General features: G+C 42.2%; 1 protein-coding gene across 1 annotated transcript in view; it reads right to left on the bottom strand.

Annotated features, from left to right (window-relative positions):
• The window catches only part of si:ch211-26b3.4 (connector enhancer of kinase suppressor of ras 2), an 82,639-nt gene extending 58,537 nt beyond the window's left edge, over positions 1–24,102 (bottom strand). The window contains exons 1-3 of the mRNA XM_050041898.1: positions 23,749–24,102; positions 9,055–9,218; positions 260–462 (exon numbers count right to left, since the gene is read on the bottom strand). Coding sequence (XP_049897855.1) covers positions 260–462; positions 9,055–9,218; positions 23,749–23,812 — 431 coding nt within the window. The 5' untranslated portion in view covers positions 23,813–24,102. The remainder of the gene's footprint in view (positions 1–259; positions 463–9,054; positions 9,219–23,748) is intronic.
• Between the last annotated feature and the right edge of the window lie 636 nt (positions 24,103–24,738).

The following is a 24,738-nucleotide window of genomic DNA, read 5'->3' as shown; positions in this document are numbered from 1 at the left end:
ACTTAAACGGAGGGTCAGAGGCTGAATGCAGGCGCATTCAGAAAGACAGTATGAGAAAAATGTTGTTGTTTTTTACATTAAAGCATGTAAACATGTTCTACTGGAAACCCGATGGGACCTTAAAGTGACTACTTTCTAGTAAAAATGTATAGATTTAGATTTCTTTGTGATCCTTACTTGATGAAAAATGGGCATAGTGTCCTAAACATTAAAGGTCAAACTCCCAAATTCACTGTACAGCCTCAGGTGTGTTCGCTACCTGTCGAGCCAGGCTAGCAGGTTCTTGGCTGCACCAATCAGATCCACCACCGAGGTAAGGAAGTCATTGGGTAGCCTCCGGGAAGCTCGTCCATCGTAGTGGCCGCCCCTCCGCCGGCCCAGGATGAAGTTCTGGAGGTTCTTTGCCGAAGCGTTCAGCTTGTGGGACAGAGTCCGGAGGTTTTCCGTCTCTAGGCCGTAGTTCTGGTGGACAATCAGAGGGACTCATTTTAGAAGTACATTCACATACTGTATATATTTTGTTGCTGTCTGTGTGGACATTGTGCAAGATGCCATTGGTTCAAGGTTACCTGTGGCAGTGATTTGTCTGATCAAAGGTTAAAGAAATAGTTTTCCAGTGTGGAATCTCTCTGAGAGTTAGATGAGAACATAGATACAGCTCTCAAACATGAGATGGGCATCAATCTTCTCATCTTACTCTCAGCAAGCAAGAGATTTCCCAAAATGCTGAATGACAGGTTTATAAAAACCAGTGTATCTACAAAGAAACATGAAAGAGTAATGTGAAACCACTGCAATATATTTTGGAATAGATACAACATAGCTACACTCTAAATAAGGCTTACCTTCCCACAAGTTTTATAGCTTGCGCAAAAGAAGTATCAACTGTGATTTAACCATAAATGGTGCATCTGAGTGAAATGGACTGAAATTAGAAATTACTATATCTGACTATCCATTAGCATTTTCATATAACAGCCACTCTCCACACTAATACAAGAACACAAAAGCTGGTCGAGTAGCCCATTACTGCACTGTGACCCTTTTAAATACACACACACACACACACACACACACACACACACACACACACACACACACACACAGACCCACTGAGCCACATTGCACTCAGCATCCCAAGGCACCTCCAGTCATGTCCTGCCTGACAGAGCCTGATTCCTGCTGACACAAAGGCTACACACACACACACACACACACACACACACACGCACATGCACACGCACATGCACACACACACACACACACACACACACACTCACACACACATCCTTGTATAGTCAGATGCACAGGCTTAGCTAGACGTATCTATTCCTCCTCTGCCTCTAGATCTATTCTACACAGTCACGACCACAGTGACTACAAAAGAGAGAGGGTTTCACAGTGGCAGCAGAGAGAGAGAGGGAACTGAGGAAGAAGACAAGAGGGAGAGAGGGGGAGAGAGAGCACCCAACTATGCATCTCACTGAAACTGGGTCATGCATACACTGCGTTCTGTATATTCTTCTGTATTCTGTGAGAACGTGGATGTATACATGAACTTGGAGCAGCACATGTTTGCACAGCTGTAATTAGCCTATCCTATGATTCGATCTAAAGCTGTGTGCGTCTCTCTCCAGGGGACAGAGCGCTGAGATGAAGCGGAGGAATAATGCCCCGTGTTGACTGTCTGCTTGTATGTGTGTGCAGAGAAAGAGGGAGAAATAATTTGAGCAGTGCGTGCATGTGTGTGTCAAATCAATACAATAAGAGGGCGATGCCATTAAGCAACCCCCCCTTCCCTTCCCTCCACCTTCGTGTCGATGTGGTTGCCATAGCAGCCATGTGTGGAGTGGCCTCTCCTCTATGCTGATATTGCTACCATTGTTAACAGAATCACACTCAAATGCTGTTAATGCAATGTTTGGGCAAAAAGGAAGACTTCACCATTTGATCATTTTCTTTTTTAAAGGTAAAAGCATTACTCAGTCTTCCTCCACTGTACGTTCACTTTCACCCAAATGTGGAGTATCTCAACCTCTATTAATCAAGAGAATATTGATTGCACGTGTGTTGCTTTCAGCTTAGAAGATCTGGGGTCACTGCTCAACTCAAGCAGATGAGTTTTGTATAATGAGCGGATTTTAGATTTTTTACTGCAGGTTTTTCTTGTTTACCCTTTCCTACAAGTGAATTCAAACATTTGATTTACAGTTCAAATTAGGGGCTGAAATGATAAAATGAGTTGTTTTCAGCTGCTCAAAGACAGAATACAAATTATGAAACTTAACATGGTTTGATTTGTTTGTAATGACCTTTTTTATGGGACTGTTTCAAAGTGTTTTAATTCGGATAGCGTTACCCCTGAGCAATCAACAACTAGACAAAAACAATTACAAGACCATCAACCAAAGTGCTATTACAAAAAACAAAACATAACACACTGTACGAGAACAGTAAGACTGAAATCACCCAGAGACAAACATACATGTGCACATACATGCAAACCAAACAAAGGGCAAAGGATACAAGTAGGGGTTAGTGGAGGGGTCCGACAATAATGAGAGATGCTACCTCACAGACTATAGGAGCAAACCCAACATTCAACAATTATTTAAACTTTCCCATATGGAACATCTGAGGACCCTAATTAGCTAAAATCAAGATGAAAAGGACTGGAAATATAAATTACGGCCAACTATTTAACAACTTTCACATAACCGACAGGATTTTAAAATCAATTTGGATTCACACAGGGTAGCACTGAAAAGGAACCAACATAGAAAGCTGACTCATCTGCTGTGAAAGAGTTACAGGAGGAGATGATGGCATGAATCACTTTCTCAGAACAAAAGCAGAACAAAAGCAGAACTGGGACATAGTTCCAAACATAATAAAGCTACCTAATTATTATTATGGATCATGCCAAGATTTCAGAGTTGTTAGGTTTTTGAAGGCTTAAGTTGTTTGTTTTTTGTATAGAGGCAGAACATCCTGTTCGCATCCTGTTTGCAGGTGCTCCAAACGTATGAAGATCAGATTGATTAATAACTCTAAACTCCTGAAAGATATGAATGTGTTTGTCTGTGTGTGTTAGTCCTGACAGACTGCTGAGCTGCACGGGGTGCCTCTCTGCCTTTTGTGAAGTCAGTAGAGAATGATGCCTTTCCTGTGGCGCTGAAGAAGAAAGGGATGTTATAGACATTAAATGGAGTTTAGTCTATGCTACTTTATTAGCATTTCTAAATGTTATCTAAATTACAGCAATTATTAGGCCTGAGAAGAAAATAAAGCTTGGTTTAGTATGATACATCATATAGAAAAGACAAGTGGCCCTAAAATAGATCCTTGGGGGACACCACTATGACAGCTTGAATGTAAAAAGTATAAATGAGTAGGTACACCATTATCTGTATCTGTTCAACCAATTGAATTATCTATATCAGTATCCATACTACGGCGGAGTTTAAATAGAAAGTGGGTGGAGTCTATGTTATTGTAAGCCTAGATTGACATGGGTAAATCAGAAGTTGCTATACTTATTATTTATAAGAAAACTTTTTACAGAGCAGTGTCAGAATTGAACTTCAGATAATTTTTGATCAAAAGAGTACAAGATTGAATACAGCCACTCAAATGAGGATTTTCCTTAATCACAAGTACTGATATTGACACATCTTACTTTGATGTGTCCCTGTCTCACTCCACAGTCATCAAATGCTGGTGCTTGGGCAGTGACTTCTGGCGTCAGACACCAACAAAAAAAGCCATCCTTTAACCTCAGCATGATACATGGCCAGTCGCTGTTGTTGTGTAATGGTGCCCAGCAGTGTAAGGGGGGAATGTGGCCAGACAACAAGTTAAGGGGCCGAAAGTCCAAGTAGGGCAGGCAGGAGGGGTGATGGATGGGTGGTGGATGGGTCCAACAACCACTGACTTTCACCTGGGAAGCTGGTGTTTGCGTCCTGTGTGATTGTAAAACCAAACCCTGTTCTTTTTTCTAAACCCAACCATGTGCTTTTGTTTCCTAAACCTAACCATGTACATGTGTTGGCCAAATTTAACTACGTGCGTTTGTTGTTGAAGGAAACAAAGGTCCATTTGCGGTGTTGTACCAAGGTAATGCATTTATTTTGAAAGAGACTGTATGCAAACTGTACGTTTCCTGTGAAAACTAAAGTGTATTTTGAAAACAGACAATGCATGTAACAGGCAGAAGTTGACACAGCATTCCAGAATGTCAACAACCAACGCACCCAGGTTACCTAGCACGACATATGTCGATGTGGAAAGATCATGACCAAACATCGATATGTGACGAGGTCGGATTGATAATGTGTTGTCTGATGATACTTGTACTTATAAAAACTACATAATCTGTAATGGATATTTATTTCACCTGAGTATTCGGTAAAACTGCGGCAAAAAGCTAATTTCAACCTCATCAGCTGTCCTAGAAGGTGCAAAATAAAGTAATAATTTTGTGACATTTCATAGAAAGAGACACAGTTTATGAAAAACAAAAGATATCTGGGAAAATAATCATTAATTTGTCTTCACAACAAGTTTTAAAAAGATAATACACAGATGTTAACTGAATAGTTTCTTATCATTTGAGTGTGTGACAATGGGAAATCGTCATATACTTGCAATAAAGTTTAACAATAAACCTGGCTGCTATAGCCTACATTGTATGACTGCTTGAGAAAGAAAAGGTAGTAGTATTTGCCTCCCTCTGACGTATTTTTTTTTCTGAGTAAAATTAAAATCAAAGAGATGTTTTAATTTGTTCAGTTTCTAAACGTTTAATGTAGCTTCAATACGATGACACATATGTCTATGTCATTTATGAGTGTCTTTCATTTCAGATTTTGGGATGAGCAGTCATTTTATTCTTAAGTTATGCCCATTTCCCAGCACATCTTGCTGAAAATTCACTGCACCCACAGAAACCTACTTAGCATAGATGCTGGGGGCAAAAACTCGATTGCATAGGCATAAAAGAAGGGACTTTTCCACATTTACAGCGAGACTGAAAGCTCAGTCAGCGCTTGAAACTTGCATTGATCCAGGGCCACAGAAGCTTCCCCTTTTTTACTGCAGAAAGACCAGAAAGTCATAACGGTTGAGCCAGGGGAGCAGGGTTTTGCTTTCCTCATGATGGATTATATTGCTCGCGACAGTGAATCGTCCTTTATTATCCTAATATTCACGGTATCTACAAGTAAAGCTGGAGAGTACAGTTAATGAGAGGTAGGAGGTCAATTGAGAATTGCTTTCCCCAAGCTATCTTAAAGGATAATTTTGATTTATTATGATTGGGGCCTTACTTTTGTAGTTTTGTTTTTTTAATTCTATTGATTATGAAAACATTTTACTCATTGTACTAACAAAGTAATTGCTGAGATCTCGGAAAACACTGCAACTTTGCAACAACAAAATCCGACAAGGCGAGAAATGAGCAGTGGCATGATCAGACAAGCTGTAAACCAGCCAACAGTTTAGCCAGATTATCTAAACCTCAAGTGAGCATAGCCAAAATGCCTGTAACAATCCCTTTCCATACATGAAAACTGTATGCACACACACCTACGGCGAGTTTGGTAAGGGTCAAAGTTTCCTCCCCAGATGCTGACATATCTGAGCTTGGTGATCAGCGTTACTATATCTAGGAATAGCTAGAACTACATAGATTAAGACCCAAGTTGTAATAAACCCGGAATTATCCTTTAATATGACTCACAGCAGTAGTTTTAGTGATACATCTTGTATGTGTGTGGTGTGTGTCCAGTTCCAGGACATATGGTGATTGCTGCTCTGGGACACTCATTCCCATGCTGGAACGTTTGAATGAGAAGAGGTGCTGATTAGCACACACACACAAGCATGTGCGTACACACACACGCACACACACACACACACACACACTCTCATACACACTCACACACATTCAAACAGCCCCGACTAATCCAGCCATGTGTGCCTGGGAGATAAGGTGCATCCTGCATACTCTTTCTACATACTCTCTCTCCTCCTCTTCCTCTCTCTTTCCCTCTCACTCTCCCTTCGTCTCTGTCTCTTTCTCTCTCTGGGAGAGTAGCACCTAATTCCCCCTAATTCCCTAATCCTGAGCAGGGCCACTGCACATACAGTCAGCAGTGACCGAGGCAGTACACACAAAGCAGGGCCCAAATGATGGAGGATTTTTCTAGCCATTTCTTAAGACAATATCAATAACTGGTGGGGGAAAATAAACATCAACCAATATATAAATCTTTCTATCTGTGAGAATTTCTTCAGCAGTTATAGGCAAGAAAACTATTCTTACTCAAAATTGGTCCTAAAGGTGCCGTATATGACAATTAGATCATTTGTATAGCAGCAAACAGCTATTTGCTATGTAAATATATATTGGAGTAATGGTGTCCTGAGCAGAAGTTAATCTCTCTCCCTGTGTGTCCTAATCTGAACTTCTCAGGTATTTGTTGTGGTAGCTGCACCGGCTGCGCGTGCATGTTAGTGCATGTAAGTCCCTGTGTGTGTATCCCACTAGCAAGCTAATTACTGCCACTCTGCACTGGCTGATAATAACGTCCTCCTGAACCATGTGGCAAAACAACTTTGTCATGGAATCGTAGTGCCAAACCTCCAGTTTCTGCCTGGGTTAACACTGTTAGCTCTGTCAGCGCTGTTGCTGTTGTTAGCACTGTTCAGGCTCACTGTTAGCTGCTAGCCGCTGGCTCAACCTCCTCCTTGTTGAGAACCATTCATTCTAAATTCCTAATGGTAGATATATAGTGAATACTAAGGTTGGGTATTGATATCTTATATGTTCTTCCATGAAAATGTTTGATTTAACAAATGAAGACAATATTCTTAAAAGTTAAATGTTGTCCAAAGACAAGCAGCTGCTTGCCTAAATAAAACTGTATAAAATTAGCATAATTTTGATTTAACTCAGCTGTAGCTGGCAAGTTAACCACTAACATGCAAGCTAGACAGGCACATACTAGCTACACTCTAGCTACATGCAAGTTTTTTTGTATTTTCTCTATACTGTGTTGTTTATTACCCCCCAGTTTATTCAGTTTATTCAAGATGTATTTGTAACACTGACTACTATTCTATAACTTCTGCAAACTTGTCCTCCTCTGTAGAGCAGTTCATACTCTGACACAGGAGGGTTTAATAAAAGTGGATGCTGCAGCAACGTTAGCTTCATCCATTTTTGACTCTGGCTTTCCATTCTCACAAAGGTCAGCACTGTCAACACAACTCGCTATTGGTCAACAGTGTACATTTATGTGTCAAAGTTTACCAAAGTTTAACTCAAAGAGCAAATTTTGGCATTTTTTTATTTCACTAGTGTCAAACATCAGCAGAGTAATAAAACAGACTGCGTGGCTTTCTAGTTAGACTGAAAACACTCTTAGCTAAACACACTGAGCACCAGTCCATCCATCCATCCATCCATCTATCTATTTTCATCAACTTATCCGGGGCTGAGTCGGAGGGGCAGCAGGCCAAGCAAAGCACCCCTGACATCCCTCTTCCCAACAACGCTTTCCAGATCCTCCAAGGGGACCCCAAGGCGTTCCCAGGCCAGATGAGATATGTAGTCCTCCCAGCATGTTCTGGGCCTCCTACAGTGGGACGTGCCCGAACACCTTGAACAGGAGGTGGCCAGGAGGCATCCTAATCACATGCCCGAACCACCTCAACTGACCCCTTTTGACGCGAAGGAGCAGCAGCTCTACTCTGAGCTCCCTCCGGAAGTCCGGGCTCCTCACCCTATCTCTATGGCTGGGCCAAGCCACCCCACGAAGGAAACTCATTTCGGCCGCTTGTATCCGTGATCTCATTCTTTCAGTCGCTACCCAGAGCTCATGACCATAGGTGAGAGTTGGGACATAGATGGACCAGTAAATTGAAAGCTTCACCTTCCTGCTCAGTTCCCTCTTCACCATGATGGTCTGGCGCAGTGCCCACATCATTGCAGAAGCCGCACCAAACCGCCAATCCATGCACACTCCATTCTACCCTCACTTGTGAACAAGACCCTGAGATAAAGGAACTCTCTACGGCAGTAACTCTCTCCCAACCCGGAGAGGGTAATCCACCGGTGATTGAGGTGATTTGAGGACCTTGCCCGGTATGGGGACTGAGGACCAGTCTTTTCCGCTAACTATCTGGCTAAAGCTAGATAGCTTCATAAAACTACACCAACCAGTGCCTGTATGTTCATTTATATACTGTACTGCCAGCCCGTTCTCAATCCCAAGTTGTCAAATACCGCTGCTTTGTCAGAAGACATAAGATACCAACACACAGAGGCACCTTTCACGGCAGTAAGATATGCACCGGACAGCAGCAGTTGTTGATGCTGTGGACAACAACCAAACTTCTCAAATACCGCCGCTATGTCAGTGGACGTCCACGCATGATGACAATGGACAGAGGCACCTTTTGTGTCTCAGAATGTCCAAAACTGACGCAGGAGGCTACCTAGTGCGTCATATTTTGATGTTTGTGTCCACTGACAAAGTGATGGTATTTGACAAATTAGGATGAGAATGTGTTGGCACTGTATACTGTTGCAGCATCACCTCTTGTAGCCAGTGGTAGTTGACAAGGTGGGTGTAGTACTGGGTAGATGGGTAGGTTAAAAAGGGGAAGTGGGTATACTGTCTTATGTATTCAAATGGCTTTTTGGCTGATAGGTGGGTATACTGTAAATGGCCAGAAAAAGAGGTGGGTAAACCCTATACACCTGCGTGTACCGTCCACTACACCACTGCTTCTAACAGTAGCTAAAGCATTTTAGCTGACAAAGATAATGCCAACAAAGTTAGAAAGCTAACACTACTAAACTATTATTTATCAGTATATTTGGTTCTATTTTTAGCTAGTGTGATAACCTTTCACTACCATTTGTCAGTTTTAGGGCTCCATAGATTTGGGTCACAGTAGTCTCACACACAGCACACAATAACACACACATCCAAAACCTGTATGTGTGTGAGAGAAATCGTGTCAGCAAGTAACAGGCTGACTGACCAGGGCACACAGGAGGTCGACAGCTTCCAGGATGAGCTCCTGATGTCCTATTCTGGTGACACCCAGCTCCTCCAGCTCCTGATGGGTGATGTGCAGCAGCTGCTCTCCCCCCATCTGTTCCCGCTCGAAACTCTTCACGTACTGCTGGAGACAGTCATCCAGACCTGAGGAGAGCACAGACAGACAGGTTAGCCAGTGCTGAGGTTTATGTGCTATCGCTGTATATAAGGGGCCTGCTGGTCAGCCGCAGCCAAACAACCGAATATTCTAACAGGCCTAATTTGTATTTTAGAGAGCTCTCTGCCACTGCAGAGATAAAAATATAAAAACAAGTGGGAAATATTGATTAAAGATGGATGGAAATACAAATATGAGCTCCTGTCTGTCACATTGTACACTGAGTCCTGGTCCACATAGCTGCAACACAGAATTCAGGCATGAGTGCAGACACCCACACAGAAACTCAATGCAGAAGTATTCTGCCAAATAGAAACAAAGCAAAACACCAGCCTAAAGCCAGAGATTTCAGCAATGCTTTCCTGGTTACTTACTGTCAACTAGAAAACACATTTGTTGGTTTGGTATTCTAATCTAATATCTGATGATGATTGCACACTGTTCTGTAATAAGATTTCCTTTCATGCCACAGATTTTAGCATGCAAACGATTAAGAGCAATGCATTTTTAGTGTTTTCAGAGTTTGCAGAAAAACTGAATGTCATGCACATTCTGACTGATTAAGCGTGTGTCCAAAATATAGCTGGAGAGATGTGAGTAACATATTGACGTATGACTTTCCGCTGTTAAGCTGTGGCTGCCTGCCATGCAGAGAGCCAATCAGCTGCACATAGACGTGGAGGGTCCGGGATACTATTGATCAGTATGAGCCTCAGGCTTTGAACCAAACAAAGTCAGCAGAAAGCACACCTCCCCACAGACCTAATGAACAAGCCTGCTCCAAAATGAGCACACACAGAGCAAAAAACGCATGAGAGGAAGCAAATCCATGCGCACATACACACACATGGAGACACGCAAACTGTACACTCTGTCTCTCGGTGAACACACACTTCGAACACAATCGCACATACAAATACAATTACAACTGCTGTTGTTATTCAGGGTCTTGACGCCTCTGTGGAGGCATGTTGTTAAAGCCGAGTGGAGCTGTGAGGAAAACACTGATGCCCAAGGGAAGCGATGCTGACAGAGAGCAGACAGTGTGGTAGCACCTTAACACAGTCACCACACACACATTCGCTACAAAGGATGAGCAAGAGGCATCTTGCTCTTGGTATGCCATGGGACCTAACAGACAAAATATAAGCCTACTGTTGCTCTGAGTGACACGGACAAACAATCTTGTTACATCCAGCACAGAAGAGCAATTGTAAATCTAACACGTCGGCAAGAGGCTCTGCTCTGTTGCACCACAAGTGGAAATTGTTTAATGGAATACATTCCCTATGGACAAACTCTCATATCCCACGTGTTAGTATACAATAATAGAATGTTATCTCATGCAAGGCTGGTATGGCTTCAAGTTTGCACATGAAACATGAAAACTAAACGTGTTATCAAATAGGCATGTGATTACTTGTTTTTACATGTGCACATGACATTTGATGTTATAATCAATTCAAACTAATTTAGAACATCTAAGCAATTGTTACGAATTTTAAAATTCCTTAAAAATGAAACTGCTCAAATATTATTATGTGGTTGAATGTAACTAATTACATTTACTCAGTAGGGTTCTGTACCTATGTACAAATGTGAGGTAGCCCACTTCTACCTCAACTTCATGTTTCTTACTTTCTGCTTTCACTACATTGACAAATATAGTTACTAGTTACTTTACAAATTTTACACACTGTATGCCTAGGGCATTTCTGCATTGAAAACTTTAATTTTGACACTTAAATGGATCTGAATGCTGCATGCAGCTCCATCGCCATATTAGTGGTAACAGCTGTATGAGCGCAGTGCAAAGTGGTGGCGATTAGCTAGCCAGTGGGATACATACACCAGACTCCAATGCACTAACATGCACCCATGGCCGTACAGTCTATGGACAGAGAAGCTCGGACTGGGGAGCGTGGCTTCATTCTCTGCCCAGGACGCCATTACTCCACTATGTCTTTACATAGCAGGTAGTTGTTTGCTGCTATATTAATTTTCTAAATGTTGCACACATAACTTTTAAGTATATTTTGCTGATAATACTCATACCTAACTAACAATTTCACTACAACACTTTTTTTCTCACTTCAATATTTTTACCTCCTACCTTTACCTAAGTAAAGAATCTGGATCTTCTTTTTTTCCCCCCAGTAATTTGTTTTGGTTTTTAGGTGGAGCTAGTTTCACAGTTACGGTGCCTAACCTTGCGACTGGCCCCCATCCAAACAATCACAAGATGAGTCTGAGGGATCGTGAGATGATTAATGGTTATTGAAAAGAAAAAAAAAATACAACTTCTGATACACAAATCTGTATTCACTTCCAAATTTCTCCATTCGGTGTTTTTGTTTTAAGATAATGGATAAATCTATCTCCTCTGAAGTGCAACGACGGGAAATCACTTGCTAACAAGTCACAGATATCTGGAATGTGACAAGGAACCCCAAATAGACACTGAATTTTTTGTAAGTGGTTGCAAGCCAAAAACATTGGGAACCACTAGCTTGATCTTTAACAATTTTTTTTTGAACCTTATAAGGTCATCATGTGTTTTTTAATGTAAAAGATGAATCTAAAAAGTAACTAATAACTATAGCTGTAAAATAAATCTAGTATAGTACAGGGCAAGTATCTCATAATTGTACTCAAATACAGAACTTGAGTAAATGCACTTAATTACTCTCCACCAGTGGATGTAGACAATGTTTAATTTTCACATCTCTGTCTCGCAAATGTGAATTTGTGCTCTTTCATGTGGACAGCTAACATGAAAACACGTTTCCTCTGGAAAGGGCTGAAGAAATCTTTTTAAAAGCTGTTGTGCACTCTCATATCCAGTCCGAGGTTTTCTATCTTTATTCAGACAAACCCAAATATAATCTGTGATAATTCATTTCAATACAGTGCTGCATGTTTTCTTTTTTTTTTACAGGAATGTTCTTGGAGACAAATTCTTGACTAAGAGTAAGTGTGCTGCTACACTCCAGCATTATATTTAAATTAGCTGTTTTTCTTTCCTCCTGGTGTAAAATGTTTATTACAGTGCGAAAATAGTCTAGTGTAGTCTAATAAATCATCACCAGTGTTGGCAGAGATATGCACAAGTGGACTGAACGTGCAGATTTCTTTAGCTGGCCAGCAGCTACAGTATATAGATACAGAGAGAGCCATGCAGGGAACGTGGAGGCAGAGTGAGAGAAAGCCCCGCGGCTAATGACTCGGACCTCTGAATATATGAATCCTGACCCTCACTATCAGAAAGACACGAGAGGAAAAACAAAAAAAAGAGATGGAAATCTCAAATCTCAAAATGGAAATCTTTATGTCCATACCTAGGTGAGATGAGCCTCCCGAAGCAAACCGATACATCCTCCTCATTTCCTCTGCCACTCTCACATTTGTCCTTCCCCATTTACACCCCAGCCTCCCCTTCTGGAAGCGCTTTTTAATAGCAGTCATGTCGTACAATGTGGCACGTTATGGCTTATGTCATCATAATGCAAATGCAGTATCTGACTATATTTGCAAAATGATGCCGGTGTAATATCTTCACTGCACATTTAAGATTCTCTGCAGGTGGAAAGAGTGGATGAACTTTTTCACACTTATTATTCTAGTCATCACTTCAGTCCTCTTCCTGGTGTCTCATCATTAATAGTTGCACCTTTTCCCCTCTCTCCACCTACAGTAGTATATAAAGTTTATGAATTATATAAAGAGGTGATGAATAAAGAATCAAAGAGGTCCAGGCCGGCTACCTCTGCTTCCACTGGGAAAGCCCCCTACGATAGTTATGTCCTACTTCTGCAACACACACATAGATGAATAAGCTGCTAAGTTAAGCAGAGCATCTAGTTGCCATCCTCTTGACGGTATGACGGGATATGTCGTTGTTACAAATGTGAATTCTCACTCGTGTACATGCACAAGCATAGAACTGCATACAGACACAAGCAGGCATACATTCACACATGTGCATACACATTGTGACACACAGCTGCTAGCCAATCAGATAAGTCAGATTGCCTCCCCCAGAGGACAAACAGCTGATCTGGGTTCATCTGCTGAGTTCATATGCCAGCTGGAAATAGCACATGGTGCTCACAAAAACACACACACACACACACACACACACACAAACTAACCAACACATAGGGGTCAGGTTTGTCAGCACTACACCTCGCCAGACAGTTGATGATATTAAAATGATGTAGATGTGATTAGTCAAGATCTGCACCAAGCAACAACAAATGCTTCTTCTCTGCCGCCAAAGTGCCTCCTCACATATGACTGTTTACTGCGTTCACAGTAACTGCAGGAAATAATAAAACTGACCTCACGCCTAAGTAGGCCATGTAGTGTAATAAGAGTCAAACAAATCCTAGCCTGCATGCAGCTGAAATAAACAAAAAGTAATTTTGCATGAGTAATGTCAGAAGTGTCTCTGTGTGTAATCAAGTCATAAGCTGCTGCTAGTCTCCCCTGGGAGCTATACTGACTTGGGAATATGATATTTTATTATAGCCTAACCAAAGATAGTTGAAATTGTGCTTCTGCCGGCTTCTCATGTGGTGATGGCAGGCCACACTAATGTGTTTCCTGTAAATATTGTTTTTCCTGCTGCGATCCAGAAACTTAATATTAAACAGTATTTGCTGAACCAGGGCACTGCCTGGGTATCTATCTTTGAAGAGCTCTTCATAACACAAATTTGTCAATTGTCAACAGTCTGTTTTCTTTCCCACAGTCTAAGAGAGTTTTGATAGAGATAATAAGATTACTGAATGCAGCGAACACTCACGACATCCACAAGTCTGCTGTGACACTTGGATTTGCCAGTACGAGTCAGCTTGGTGCTTTTTCACTTTTCTACATTCCTCTTTTAAGTGGAAAGAACCTTTGTCAGAATCTTCACTGGACAAAAGCACCACATAACAGTGCTGAGTTTTGATTGCTGGCTCCAAGGGTGTAGGTTTCTTTTCACACTGGGTGGATATACATGACACAGGGGGGTTCAGTGGTCCTCTATCATAAAGTTTTGAGCATTAGACATTTAATTTCCTGCATTCTAGTGATTTTTTTTGCACAAGTTTGTGCCTTTTATCAAAATAAAGGTCCTCTATTACTGCTGCTTCTTTCTGTGAGTTATGGGATCCAGCCTTAAAACACAATTTTCTGTCAGTGCTAAAAATATTTTGGTAATTTCACTTGAGAGATTTTTGTATTCATTAATCTGTGCTCTTCTCTTCAGTTTTAACTGTGTGGAACTCATCTGGAAAAAAAAGGGATGTCACAAACTTCATCCACCAATCAGGATTTAGCGACATTTGAATAAAAATGTGACGGCATTGGTGGGCTGTTTGCTAATGTTGCCAGGCCACTGTAAATCACATCTGATTAAACTACACTATTACAGCATGTTGAAGTAAATTTGAGTTTTTAGGTGTTTAACTCTTAATAAATTATACTGTTTTTTTCCCTGTACTTCAACTTTGGATGTTATATATGTTTTTTAATCATGTTATGTTTGACTTCTGTTACAAATAGATTGGTGCAGGGATGATGTTTTTTTGTGCGGCCCGAAACTTAGCAAAAAGCTAACAGGATTTTTCCATTGGATTTTGGATTATTGCAATAAAATACCCTCTGTGGCAAACAAACTTTTATGATACTTAAATGATGTTCTGTAGTCTCATTTAGCCACTTTTCAACAACTGCCTTTTTTCAGACACATAAAAACTTCAAAATTAAGGAGCGGGGTAGTTACTGACATATTTTATGTCATAGAACAAAATGTGAAAAATGTTAACCTTGTGTTAACCACAGACCTTATTTCAGGCATCTAACCAAAAACCTATTAAAAAAACCCACTGACTTTGAGACAAGGGAGCCGGAAGTGCAAAAATGCTAACTCATTTCCGCCTGTCTCACTCCTGCAGGACTCTATTGCGTAAAAACTTGCCCGATTAGATTTAGAACGGAATTCAAAATAAGCCATAAGGCTGTATTATTTTTCATCCTGATTTTAACAACTGTCAGTGCAGAGTCGCAGTGTTTTTAATCATCAGATAAAAAAGAGATTCTTTGCTTTAGATTTTTTAAATGCTGTTGAACCACAACCTTACAACAAAGGCAATGGATTTTAATTGTGGCTCTTGTTTTGTATTCATAGCCTAATGTGGTATACAATTTTTTTAAATGGCAAAACTGAAATATTTTCCTAAGAAACACTGGAGAATCCCTTGATCCCGACCATCAGTATATCCCAGTGTGCTGAGGCTTGAGCAAGCATCTCATGTTGACAGCTTCATCCACATTTCATGCCATTCTCTCCAATCTTTTCCTCTTTACTGAGCAAAATAAACCCCTCCCCTTCGGAAACAGGAGGGTTGCCAGGCAACCAGAGCGAGAGAGGCCTCCGAGCAGAAGTGAGGGATCAGCAGTTGCGGCCCCTCAGGTCCCTGCACTGATGCTAGGCTAAGGAGCACACATACACACTATACTTACGCACACATACTGTAGCCTATATATGTGTTCCACACACTGACTGAAAGCTTGTTGAAGGCCACAATAAAAATAGTGCATTTACAGCTGAATATGACTCAAAATGAACAACTCTCACAGAGCAGTTACTTTGCAGCTTGGCTATTAACATCAAATCAGACTGTCAAACCTGTGTTTTCCTTTGAGACCATGAGACCAGAGTAAAGCCTGGGCTAAGAGCGGTGGTAGGCAGCAAAGACTCCTGTCCCGTCGCCTTGCCCCCCACCCCCCATCTGTGAGCTTCCAGCTGGAGTAAGTGCTTGGGTGAGTGGGAAGAAAAGACACAACGCTCACTAAAAATATTCCTACTGTGAAATATTCATCACATCATGACAGAATATTCTTAAGACCGTGGCATTTTAGCTTTCCGGTATGTGAGCTTTCAAGTGCACCACAGCCTCCTCTCTGAAATCCAGCTAGCAGGGAGGTGTCAAGAGGCAATCTGAAGGAACACGACGACGAGAAACAGGGTCAACCAGGAAGCTGCAAGGAGTTCAGAGGCTGAGCTCCACTCTGAGGATCTAACCGACCTCGGAGAATCTAAAGTGACTACAGACACAGAAGTACAATAATGTATTAAAACATGAACTTTAGCTTCACCTCACAAGCCCTAACTATCCCTATTCCACCCTAGTCACTGCATTTGCATCTGTAGTTTGGGAAGGGAAGAAGACAGAAGAATACAGCGTGCTTTCAAATGTAGAGTGGCACAGAAGCACATTGTTCTTAGCAATCCCATACTGGAGGAAATGTCTTTGTGCCAACTTCACATGGGTTTTCAACAAAATGTTTCTTAAATGTGGTCACATTGTAGCGACCAGCATCAGAATCACATCACCACCCACCTGCCTGAGAGTTCATTCAAGTTTCCCAGAGTTAACACTGACAACCAACCAATAATCCAATCCCAACTCTCCAAAAACACTCTTTCGTCGACATTAAAGCCGCTCCACAAAATATTTTTTTATTGAAAAGGGATCAAATGATTGTGTGTACTTAAAAGATGTCTCTCTTAGTAACAGATCCTCAGACAATTATTATCCCACTCCTCAGTTGCCCTTCTTCAGTTCTTCAGTTCTTCAGTTCGATGAAACATTTTAGCATTTTTAGCTCACTGTTTTGGTTCACTCAACACTGTTTGCACATCAGTCAGCTGTTTTCACAAAAAAAGCTCTGACACTGTATATCACCTGCCCAACACAAAAACCGACGAAGTTAGCAACTAGCTAGTGAAGGAAGTGTAGCATTGCCTGCTAAAGATACATCAAGTATTTCTGTAAGAAGTTGGTGGAGAGAAAAGATAAAAGAAGAGTTAATATTAGACTTACATTTGTCTAATGGACTTAAACACAACCCCCCCAAAAATGCTAATGATGCTTTGGATCAACTGGATGTCTAAATAAAAAACTTTTTACTAACACGTTTGCCATGCCAACTTTATAAATCTGCTAATATGTCAATTGTGTCATTTGCGTCTGTTGCACTGCCCCCAAGTGGCCAAAAAATTTAAACGTTACTGCAGGTTTAAGCATGAAATACTTATTCCTTTGGCTTTGAGCAGTGTGCTCTGCATGTAACACTACTTCATGTACACACACTTGACTGATCCCTCAATGAATCTTCTGTGGTTGGTTTTATTGTTAGTGCTGGGTTGTTGTGGTTAATACTGAGCACATTATTACCTATAAGAGCAACATGCAGTGCATTTGCCAGAGCATATTTGGTCTTTAAAAGTGTAGAAGCACTTTCAGAATGCTATCTTAAACCAAACCAACTCAAGAGCCATGATGACTGAGTGATCTTTTAGGACTATGAAACATTTTCAAAGGCTGTTTGTCTGGGCTTAAACAGACAAACTAGCTTTGCATAAATGTTGACAGCTAAGCTGACATAAACTGTTAACTCCAGATAATCATCCTGACAACTATAAAAGGACACAAGCTTAGAATCTACCTTAATCTTTTAAGTCAGGGTTTCTCAACATTGGCTGGCTTGTAAACCCAGAAATAAAGTAGTCACATAAATCTGAATTTCCACACAACTGTTGCCATATCCTGAAATCTCCAGTGACCCTGCCTGTTTATCAAAGGGCCCTCATGTGGAGGCCTGACCCCCAGTTTGAGAAACTTTGCTTGAAGTTGATATATGTGGTGGTAAAACTGCATCCTCCGGAACAACAGGTGCAAAATCAACCCAGTAAAACACATACAAGCACACACACACAGGCCCCTCTGTCCAAGCGCCCGGATAGAGCGGGCGCTTTGATATGATGCCCACTGCATCCTCCCATTCTCCGCACCGCTCTGCCATCGCCTCTGTGCTCTCCCCCTCTTTCTCTGTCATGCCCACCCCTTCCCCTCGCACACTCCCTTGTTTCCTCCCCCATCTTAGGCTCCTCAGCCTTTCTTTCATTTTGCTCCGCGCCTCCCCATTTCTGAATGCGTGTCCCTGCTCTCTCTCACTCTCTGTGCCCAGGGCCATAAAACAGGAGGGGAAGCTTGTGTGTGTACGTGTGTGTGTGTGTGTGTGTGTGCAAGTGCGGCATGTATATGCACCTCGCTGTGTGTCTAAATGTGCGTTCGAAGCATACAGGATGTAGATTGGGCATCTGCGTGTGTTGCTGGTTCCCCATCTTATGACATGTGCTGTGACTCCAACATGATCAGATCTGGTTTCCATGACTACCGATGCCCCACTTAAAGCTGCTGCTCCAGAGTTTGTGTGTCTAAGCATGTGTGTCAGTGTGCATACACACATACATACATATATACCATATATTCCAGTGAGCATGTGCATTAGAGCGCCTGTATCCGCGTGAATCCATATGCAGCACATGCATCTCTGAAATTCTTTTGTGTATGAACATCGAGGACTGGAGGAGTTTCCTCTGTGTGTGTGTGTTTGTGTGTGTGTTTCCTCATAATAAGGCACGCTCTTTAATCTTTAATGCAGCTGAAACTACAACAAGCACACAGTCAGAGCCAGGGGACGCGTGTTTTCCAACACAGACTTCTTTACCGTGTCAGCAGGAGACTAAATCAGAGGACACAGTATGGGACGGTAGTTAATATGACTCTCCCCACCCCAGGACACTCAAAGGCCCAAATAACATCCAGGGGATTCTTTCAACAGAGGAGCAAATCGTCTTCTGTGTCCATGTCATACCACTGCTACACAACAATGTGTTGAATTTCATCTAAATGTGTGCATCTCGTGATCTCAGTCATTCACAGTCCCTTTCTCAGCCTGCAACGTCACACACACCTTTATTTTTACATTCTTTTTGTTCCAATACTTCAGCACACAAAGAGGAAAAGAGAGATTACTGCAGGAAAAGTGAACTGCCTTATTCATTTTCCTGTCACTGTATGCATCAGCAGGCTGCCGATACCGTGCGCCTGAAAGCACAGGGTGATCTTATGAGGTATACACAGCACGGAGAGCACAGAAGAAGTCCATTTTTTCTCGGCTGCTTAACACATTAAAGCACAGATCCTTACGCGTCATACTTTACACATCAATTGCGTCTGCACACACCCCAGCAGATACATACCCCTCGCACACACACATAGAGGAAACTCCTCCGGTGTGGGTGTTCAAATCAAAACAAACGCTGATGAGTCATCTTTCTGTGAGCCTCACCAGTGTTCTGCTGCTGGAGCAGTCCTTCTACAGCACTGAGAGATACAGTATACGCCGCTTGGCCTGGTAGCTAGCTGTGTCAGGTTTTCTCAGTAGGATTGCAGAGTATCCCGTCTCCCTGTCTCATATTCTTTCATATGACAGGAGGGGACTGATGAGGGGAAGGAGCTGCTGTCCAAAAAGCCTGGATGAAGCTTGTAATTTTAGCTCTTTCTCTGTGCTGTGGAAGGATGGATTCCTGAAAAGTGCAGTCCTAAATGTGTCTCTCTGATGACTATTGCAAACCTGATACTGTCTGTAGAATTCAAACTATCTCCGATGATCCCACAAGGCCAACCTGAATGCAAATGTAGCTATTTCAAAGGTGGAGGGAGCTTTATGATGAAAAACATCCCCTTCCAAAACCACTAATGGAAAGTAACTAAATACATCTACTCAAGTCCTGTACTGAAGTAGAACTTTGAGGTACTTGTACTTAAGTATCACCATTTCATGTTACGTATTTCTTCTACTAAACTACATTTCAGAGGAGAATAATGAACTTTTTACTCCAGAACATTTTGTTTGACAGCTTTTGTTACTACTTTGCATACTAAATCATACAAAATATGTATTATTTTATAAAGTATAATATATCATTACATAATAAACTATTCAGTTCAATTCAGTTCAATTCAATTCAATAGAACTTTATTTATCCCAAAGGAAATTCCTGTGCCATGAACTATTAAACTATTCACAACCAGTACCAACCAGACAACCAGTGGGTTCCCGGGTCAGGGTCACTCACTGCGCCCAGTTTAAGAACAATATATTTAACAGTATTAAATATCTGGTAAAATACACAAATATGTAAGACAAAAGTGTTTTTAAGGAGCTGAAGCAAAAACCAGTGCCTAACAGAGTAACAGTACCCAGCAGTATACAAAGTAGCTAAAGTTAGCTTAGCATCAAGCAACTAAAACTACTGATGATATTTAGATTTTTATATACAGTATAGTATATATATATTAAAACTTTGGGAAGGATAAGTACATCTTGGTGATAATAAAGTATTTTTTTGGAATGAAGAACTTTTACTTGAGTATTTTTACAGCTTGGTATTGATATTTTTACTTCAGTAAAAAATCTGAATTATTGCTCCAAATATTGATAAAAATGGACAAAACATGTTGATATGTACTCTTAAAAAATATATTATATTATTGTATATTCTGCCAATAAATCTAAAAAAAATCTTGCATTAAGGCAAGTAAAATTGTGAAAATATTTTAATTTCTGTACAGAATATTGATGATATTTTGTGACTTCTGTGGCTAGCATGCACAATTCAGGGGCACCCCCATGGCTCAGGGGTCAGGGTGCCGGTCAGGAGCTGTAGTGTCTCAAGTTTTAGTCCTTCTGGAGGCTTTTGTTGCATTTTCCTACTGGAGGCGTCTACTGGAGGCACTGCATGCCCCCCTAACTAATAATAATAATAACTTGTGCATACAATTCAGCTAGAGGTGTAGCTACATTGCCACAATTAGCCACTGTGCACAGGCAAAAAGGCCCAGTGTTTCTAACATGAAAGACTGAGAAACTAAAGACTATGATGGCCGATTGATGCCCCTGCCCTCCACACACAAATGATAGCAATTTGTCTTAGTGTAGACAAATGTTTGCTGTCTTCTTCTACATTAAAGTATTCTTCTCTCTTATGGTGAGCAAGAGAAATCACTATGTACTTCTTAAGGAAGGTCTCAATGTCACTGCTCCCTGTAAAGGCACAAGAGCACGCAGATCAGCGTGAGAGAGATGAAGTGCTTTCAGAAAAAGAGGCCACAGTGAAGCCCCTGTAAGCGCACAGATTAATACTAGCCTTTCGCCTTTTACTTTATTCATAAGAAAATAAGATCTGAGCGTGAGCCTGCCACTGAGGGTCTATGTTTGAAGCCCCGCCGGCAAAAGGAGGGGTGTTCACGGGAACGGGGACAACACTGGGAGATGTTGGTGAACGTCTATGAAAGTGAATCTCTGAGCCCCGGCTCTTCATGTGGAGGAGTCCAGGAGACTTGTTTTCAAAGGACACATATGAGGAGACCAAGAGGGGAGCGGATGAAACAATGTTCCCTCAAGACTTTGGGTGCAAGTGTGTATATTTTTCTTTGTCTTTACTTTACTGGTGACAAACCTAAGAGGTTGTTTCGTATAATAACAATAACATAATAATAACGTGTTTGACATATAATGAAATATGATCTTTTTTTCCCCAGATTAAGTAGGTTTTACTCATGTCACTTACTAACATCTGCATGTGCTGTCTTTCCCCTGTCAGCCCTTGCTTTGAATTACATCAACACTTTCAGTTCCTATTGTGGTGATGTCCTAGTGAGCACGATTTGAGATTGAGGAAGACAACACTTGAAATTACTGATGTGAAAATGTGTCTTTTCCTCACTGGCAGACAGGAGCAAGCATGCAATAGAACATTTTTATCCAACTTATATGTTTTCACATGCAGTCTTCACATACGTATTGCTCAAAGCTAGTGTTCCTGGAGCCTGTACGAGGAGGGGAATCATTGGATTGCCGTGGGTGGAATGCAAATCACTGCCACATGCAGGATTTTATTTTAGCACATGGTTTTGTGGGACTGACTGGCTGATAACTTGGCCTACACTGGCAGCATGTTTTGAGACATGGGACAGTGTAATTAATTCCACATTTGGCATTAAGTGATTACTACTATCTGACTTTCTATCTCACTTTGAGGTCTTGCGAGCCCAAATATGTCCATGGCATCCAAAAAACTGAACTAAAACCAACATTTTCGGTATGCTTTTCACATTATAAAATTCAAACCACATTTGGCCTTGTTACTAATCTAATCTGCAATCAAATTCTCTTAAGGAAAGGTGCGGGAGCAAAGCTTTCCAAGTGAACACTCCACAGATCAGAGGATGAAGCCGTAACTCCACTGGCTGCTTACTGTGGCTGAGGAGAGCAATTATAAAACCAGGAACATCATCGTAATCACTCAACGTAACGCATCCCAAACACTCCCTCGCTGTGTCCCCTGAGGGTCTGACAACCTCCTTGACTTCTAATCTCAGACATCAGTGCTTTGCCATAATGAAAAGGAGCTATAGTAGCCTTGAAACACATGTAGGAATAAACAGTTTTAGATAGATTCATGGATTAGATGCTGAAAGCAATCACTCCATGTGTGTGATGAATGCAGACACACACATCCCAAGTATCTATAGCAACATTGCATTGTAGGTTTGAGTCATCACACAAGAAGTGATTAAGTCATTCTCTTAAGTAAGGGATTGCGGACACCCTCCCTCCCTATTTTCATTGTCTCTCAGTAGGCCTACCACAGTTGCTCTCACAGCTCTGTGTCTGACCATGAGTGTGTGTGAGCGGCTCCTACCACACACACACATACGCACGCACACACACACACACACACACACGCACACACGCATGATTAGGCATGATTAGTGATTACTCATTCATACTGTCTGTTTGAAGGGACCTATCTCGCGCCAGCAAAGCGAGCAACAGCAAAAAATAGCAAGTGTGATCGGTGCGTTTGCCTTATATGGTAGGCGGCATTGCGCTGTCCACGGTGCTGAAACTGACTGTACGGCTGGCATAGGTGGTGGTGGGGGGGCGGGGGGCGGGGGGTGGTGTGGTGGGTGCATGCAGCTAACTACATTAATCAAACACGCGCGTGCACGNGGGGCGGGGAGGGGGGGGGGGGGGGGGGGGGGGGGGGGGGGGTGGTGTGGTGGGTGCATGCAGCTAACTACATTAATCAAACACGCGCGTGCACGCAGGCACAAGCGCACACATTCAACGAGTGGCGATGTGGGCTCGGAGCATGTGGCAGTGAGTGAAAGAGCAGATGACATATCTTCCACATTCATTGACGGGAGCTCTGCTGCTGCTGCTGCTGCTGCTGATGGAGTCAGCATCAGCAGCAGCAGCAGCAGCAGCAGCCTATAGGCTTGGCTTGCGAAGGGATGCGCTCTCAAGCAAGCGAGATGACAGAATGCTGAGCCTCCACTCCCTGCTTCTTGGGGACATCCATTTCACTGCACCGGCTCAAACGCATCCACTCCACTTTGGTGACTTTAATCAGTCTCACACTAGTCAGCTCCAGCGGCTGAAATCACACGTCAGCCTGCAGGTATTTTTTTTTGGATAAGGAGCACACACATGCACACAGTGTGGCCCTCCGCTGCTCACCACCACCATCATCATCATCTTCATCAGCATCATTTAAACCACAGTGAACACAATCAACCAGATGCAATTAAGGGATCTGAAATTTACCTTTCATCCAGTCCAGCACTTGCTTTGGTGTCCATTTACTTATAGGTTCCATAACCAAAGCCATGGTGTCACAGTCTCTCCGAGATGAACGGCACAGGACTCAATGCGGGCGACATAAAACGACTTGTCAGTCACATCTGGAATGACACGGCGGAGGCTAAATCTGAGGAAAAAGAAAGCTTTGTCAGTTTTATTCTCTCCATCAGAGCATGGCCGCCTGCAGAAACGGTGAACGGGATGCGGTGGTGCAATCCACGCGCACACACGGGGAGACACGCACACACACGCTCGCTCTCCTCCGTTCCCTCCCTCCCTTCTCGTTCCCTCGCTCTGCTCCCTCACTCTCTCTCTCTCCGTTCCTCGTGCCTTCCCGCCAGCAGCCCGCGCGCTGTGAGAAGTGGATTCGGTGGGCGCGAGGGGATGGAGCGACCCCTCCCCTCTCCTCTTTTTCCTCCCGCCCGCCTCGCTGCAGCATCACAAGGGCCACCACTCATAACACAGACCAGGGAATGGTGCAACGCACACCATATAGGGAGGATCTCTCCCTCGGTCTCCCCCCTGCCTTAAACACACACATGCACACATGCATACAGAGACAGGCAAGGGTGCACGCAAAAATAACTTAACCAACCCTTTCATGAAATTCACATAGCCTATTCACCATGATAAATCATATATACAGTGCACTAAGGTATTAATAATAATATTTCATTTTATGATTGTATTATTTGTATTTTTCATAATTCGTCTCATTAGTCTTTAAATAGCTATACATATATATTTGAAGGCTGTTTTTGTCTGCGTACTTCTTTTTTTGCGCCTGCTGGGAGCGCGTGCTACATCACACGGCAAGGTGATGCTTACATGTCAGCTGGTTTTTTAAGTTCACCATCTGTGGATGAGGAAATCAGCATCAGTTGTCAGGCGCTGCTGCTCGGTGCATGGGCTCAGCTGTAAGGAACAGCGCCCCCTGCTGCGCACCTGGGACAC

Source organism: Epinephelus moara, chromosome 4 (assembly GCF_006386435.1).
Source record: "Epinephelus moara isolate mb chromosome 4, YSFRI_EMoa_1.0, whole genome shotgun sequence".
Lineage (NCBI taxonomy): Eukaryota > Metazoa > Chordata > Actinopteri > Perciformes > Serranidae > Epinephelus > Epinephelus moara.
The sequence above is the reverse complement of the archived record's forward strand: the minus strand, read 5'-3'. Positions and strand labels throughout refer to the sequence as shown.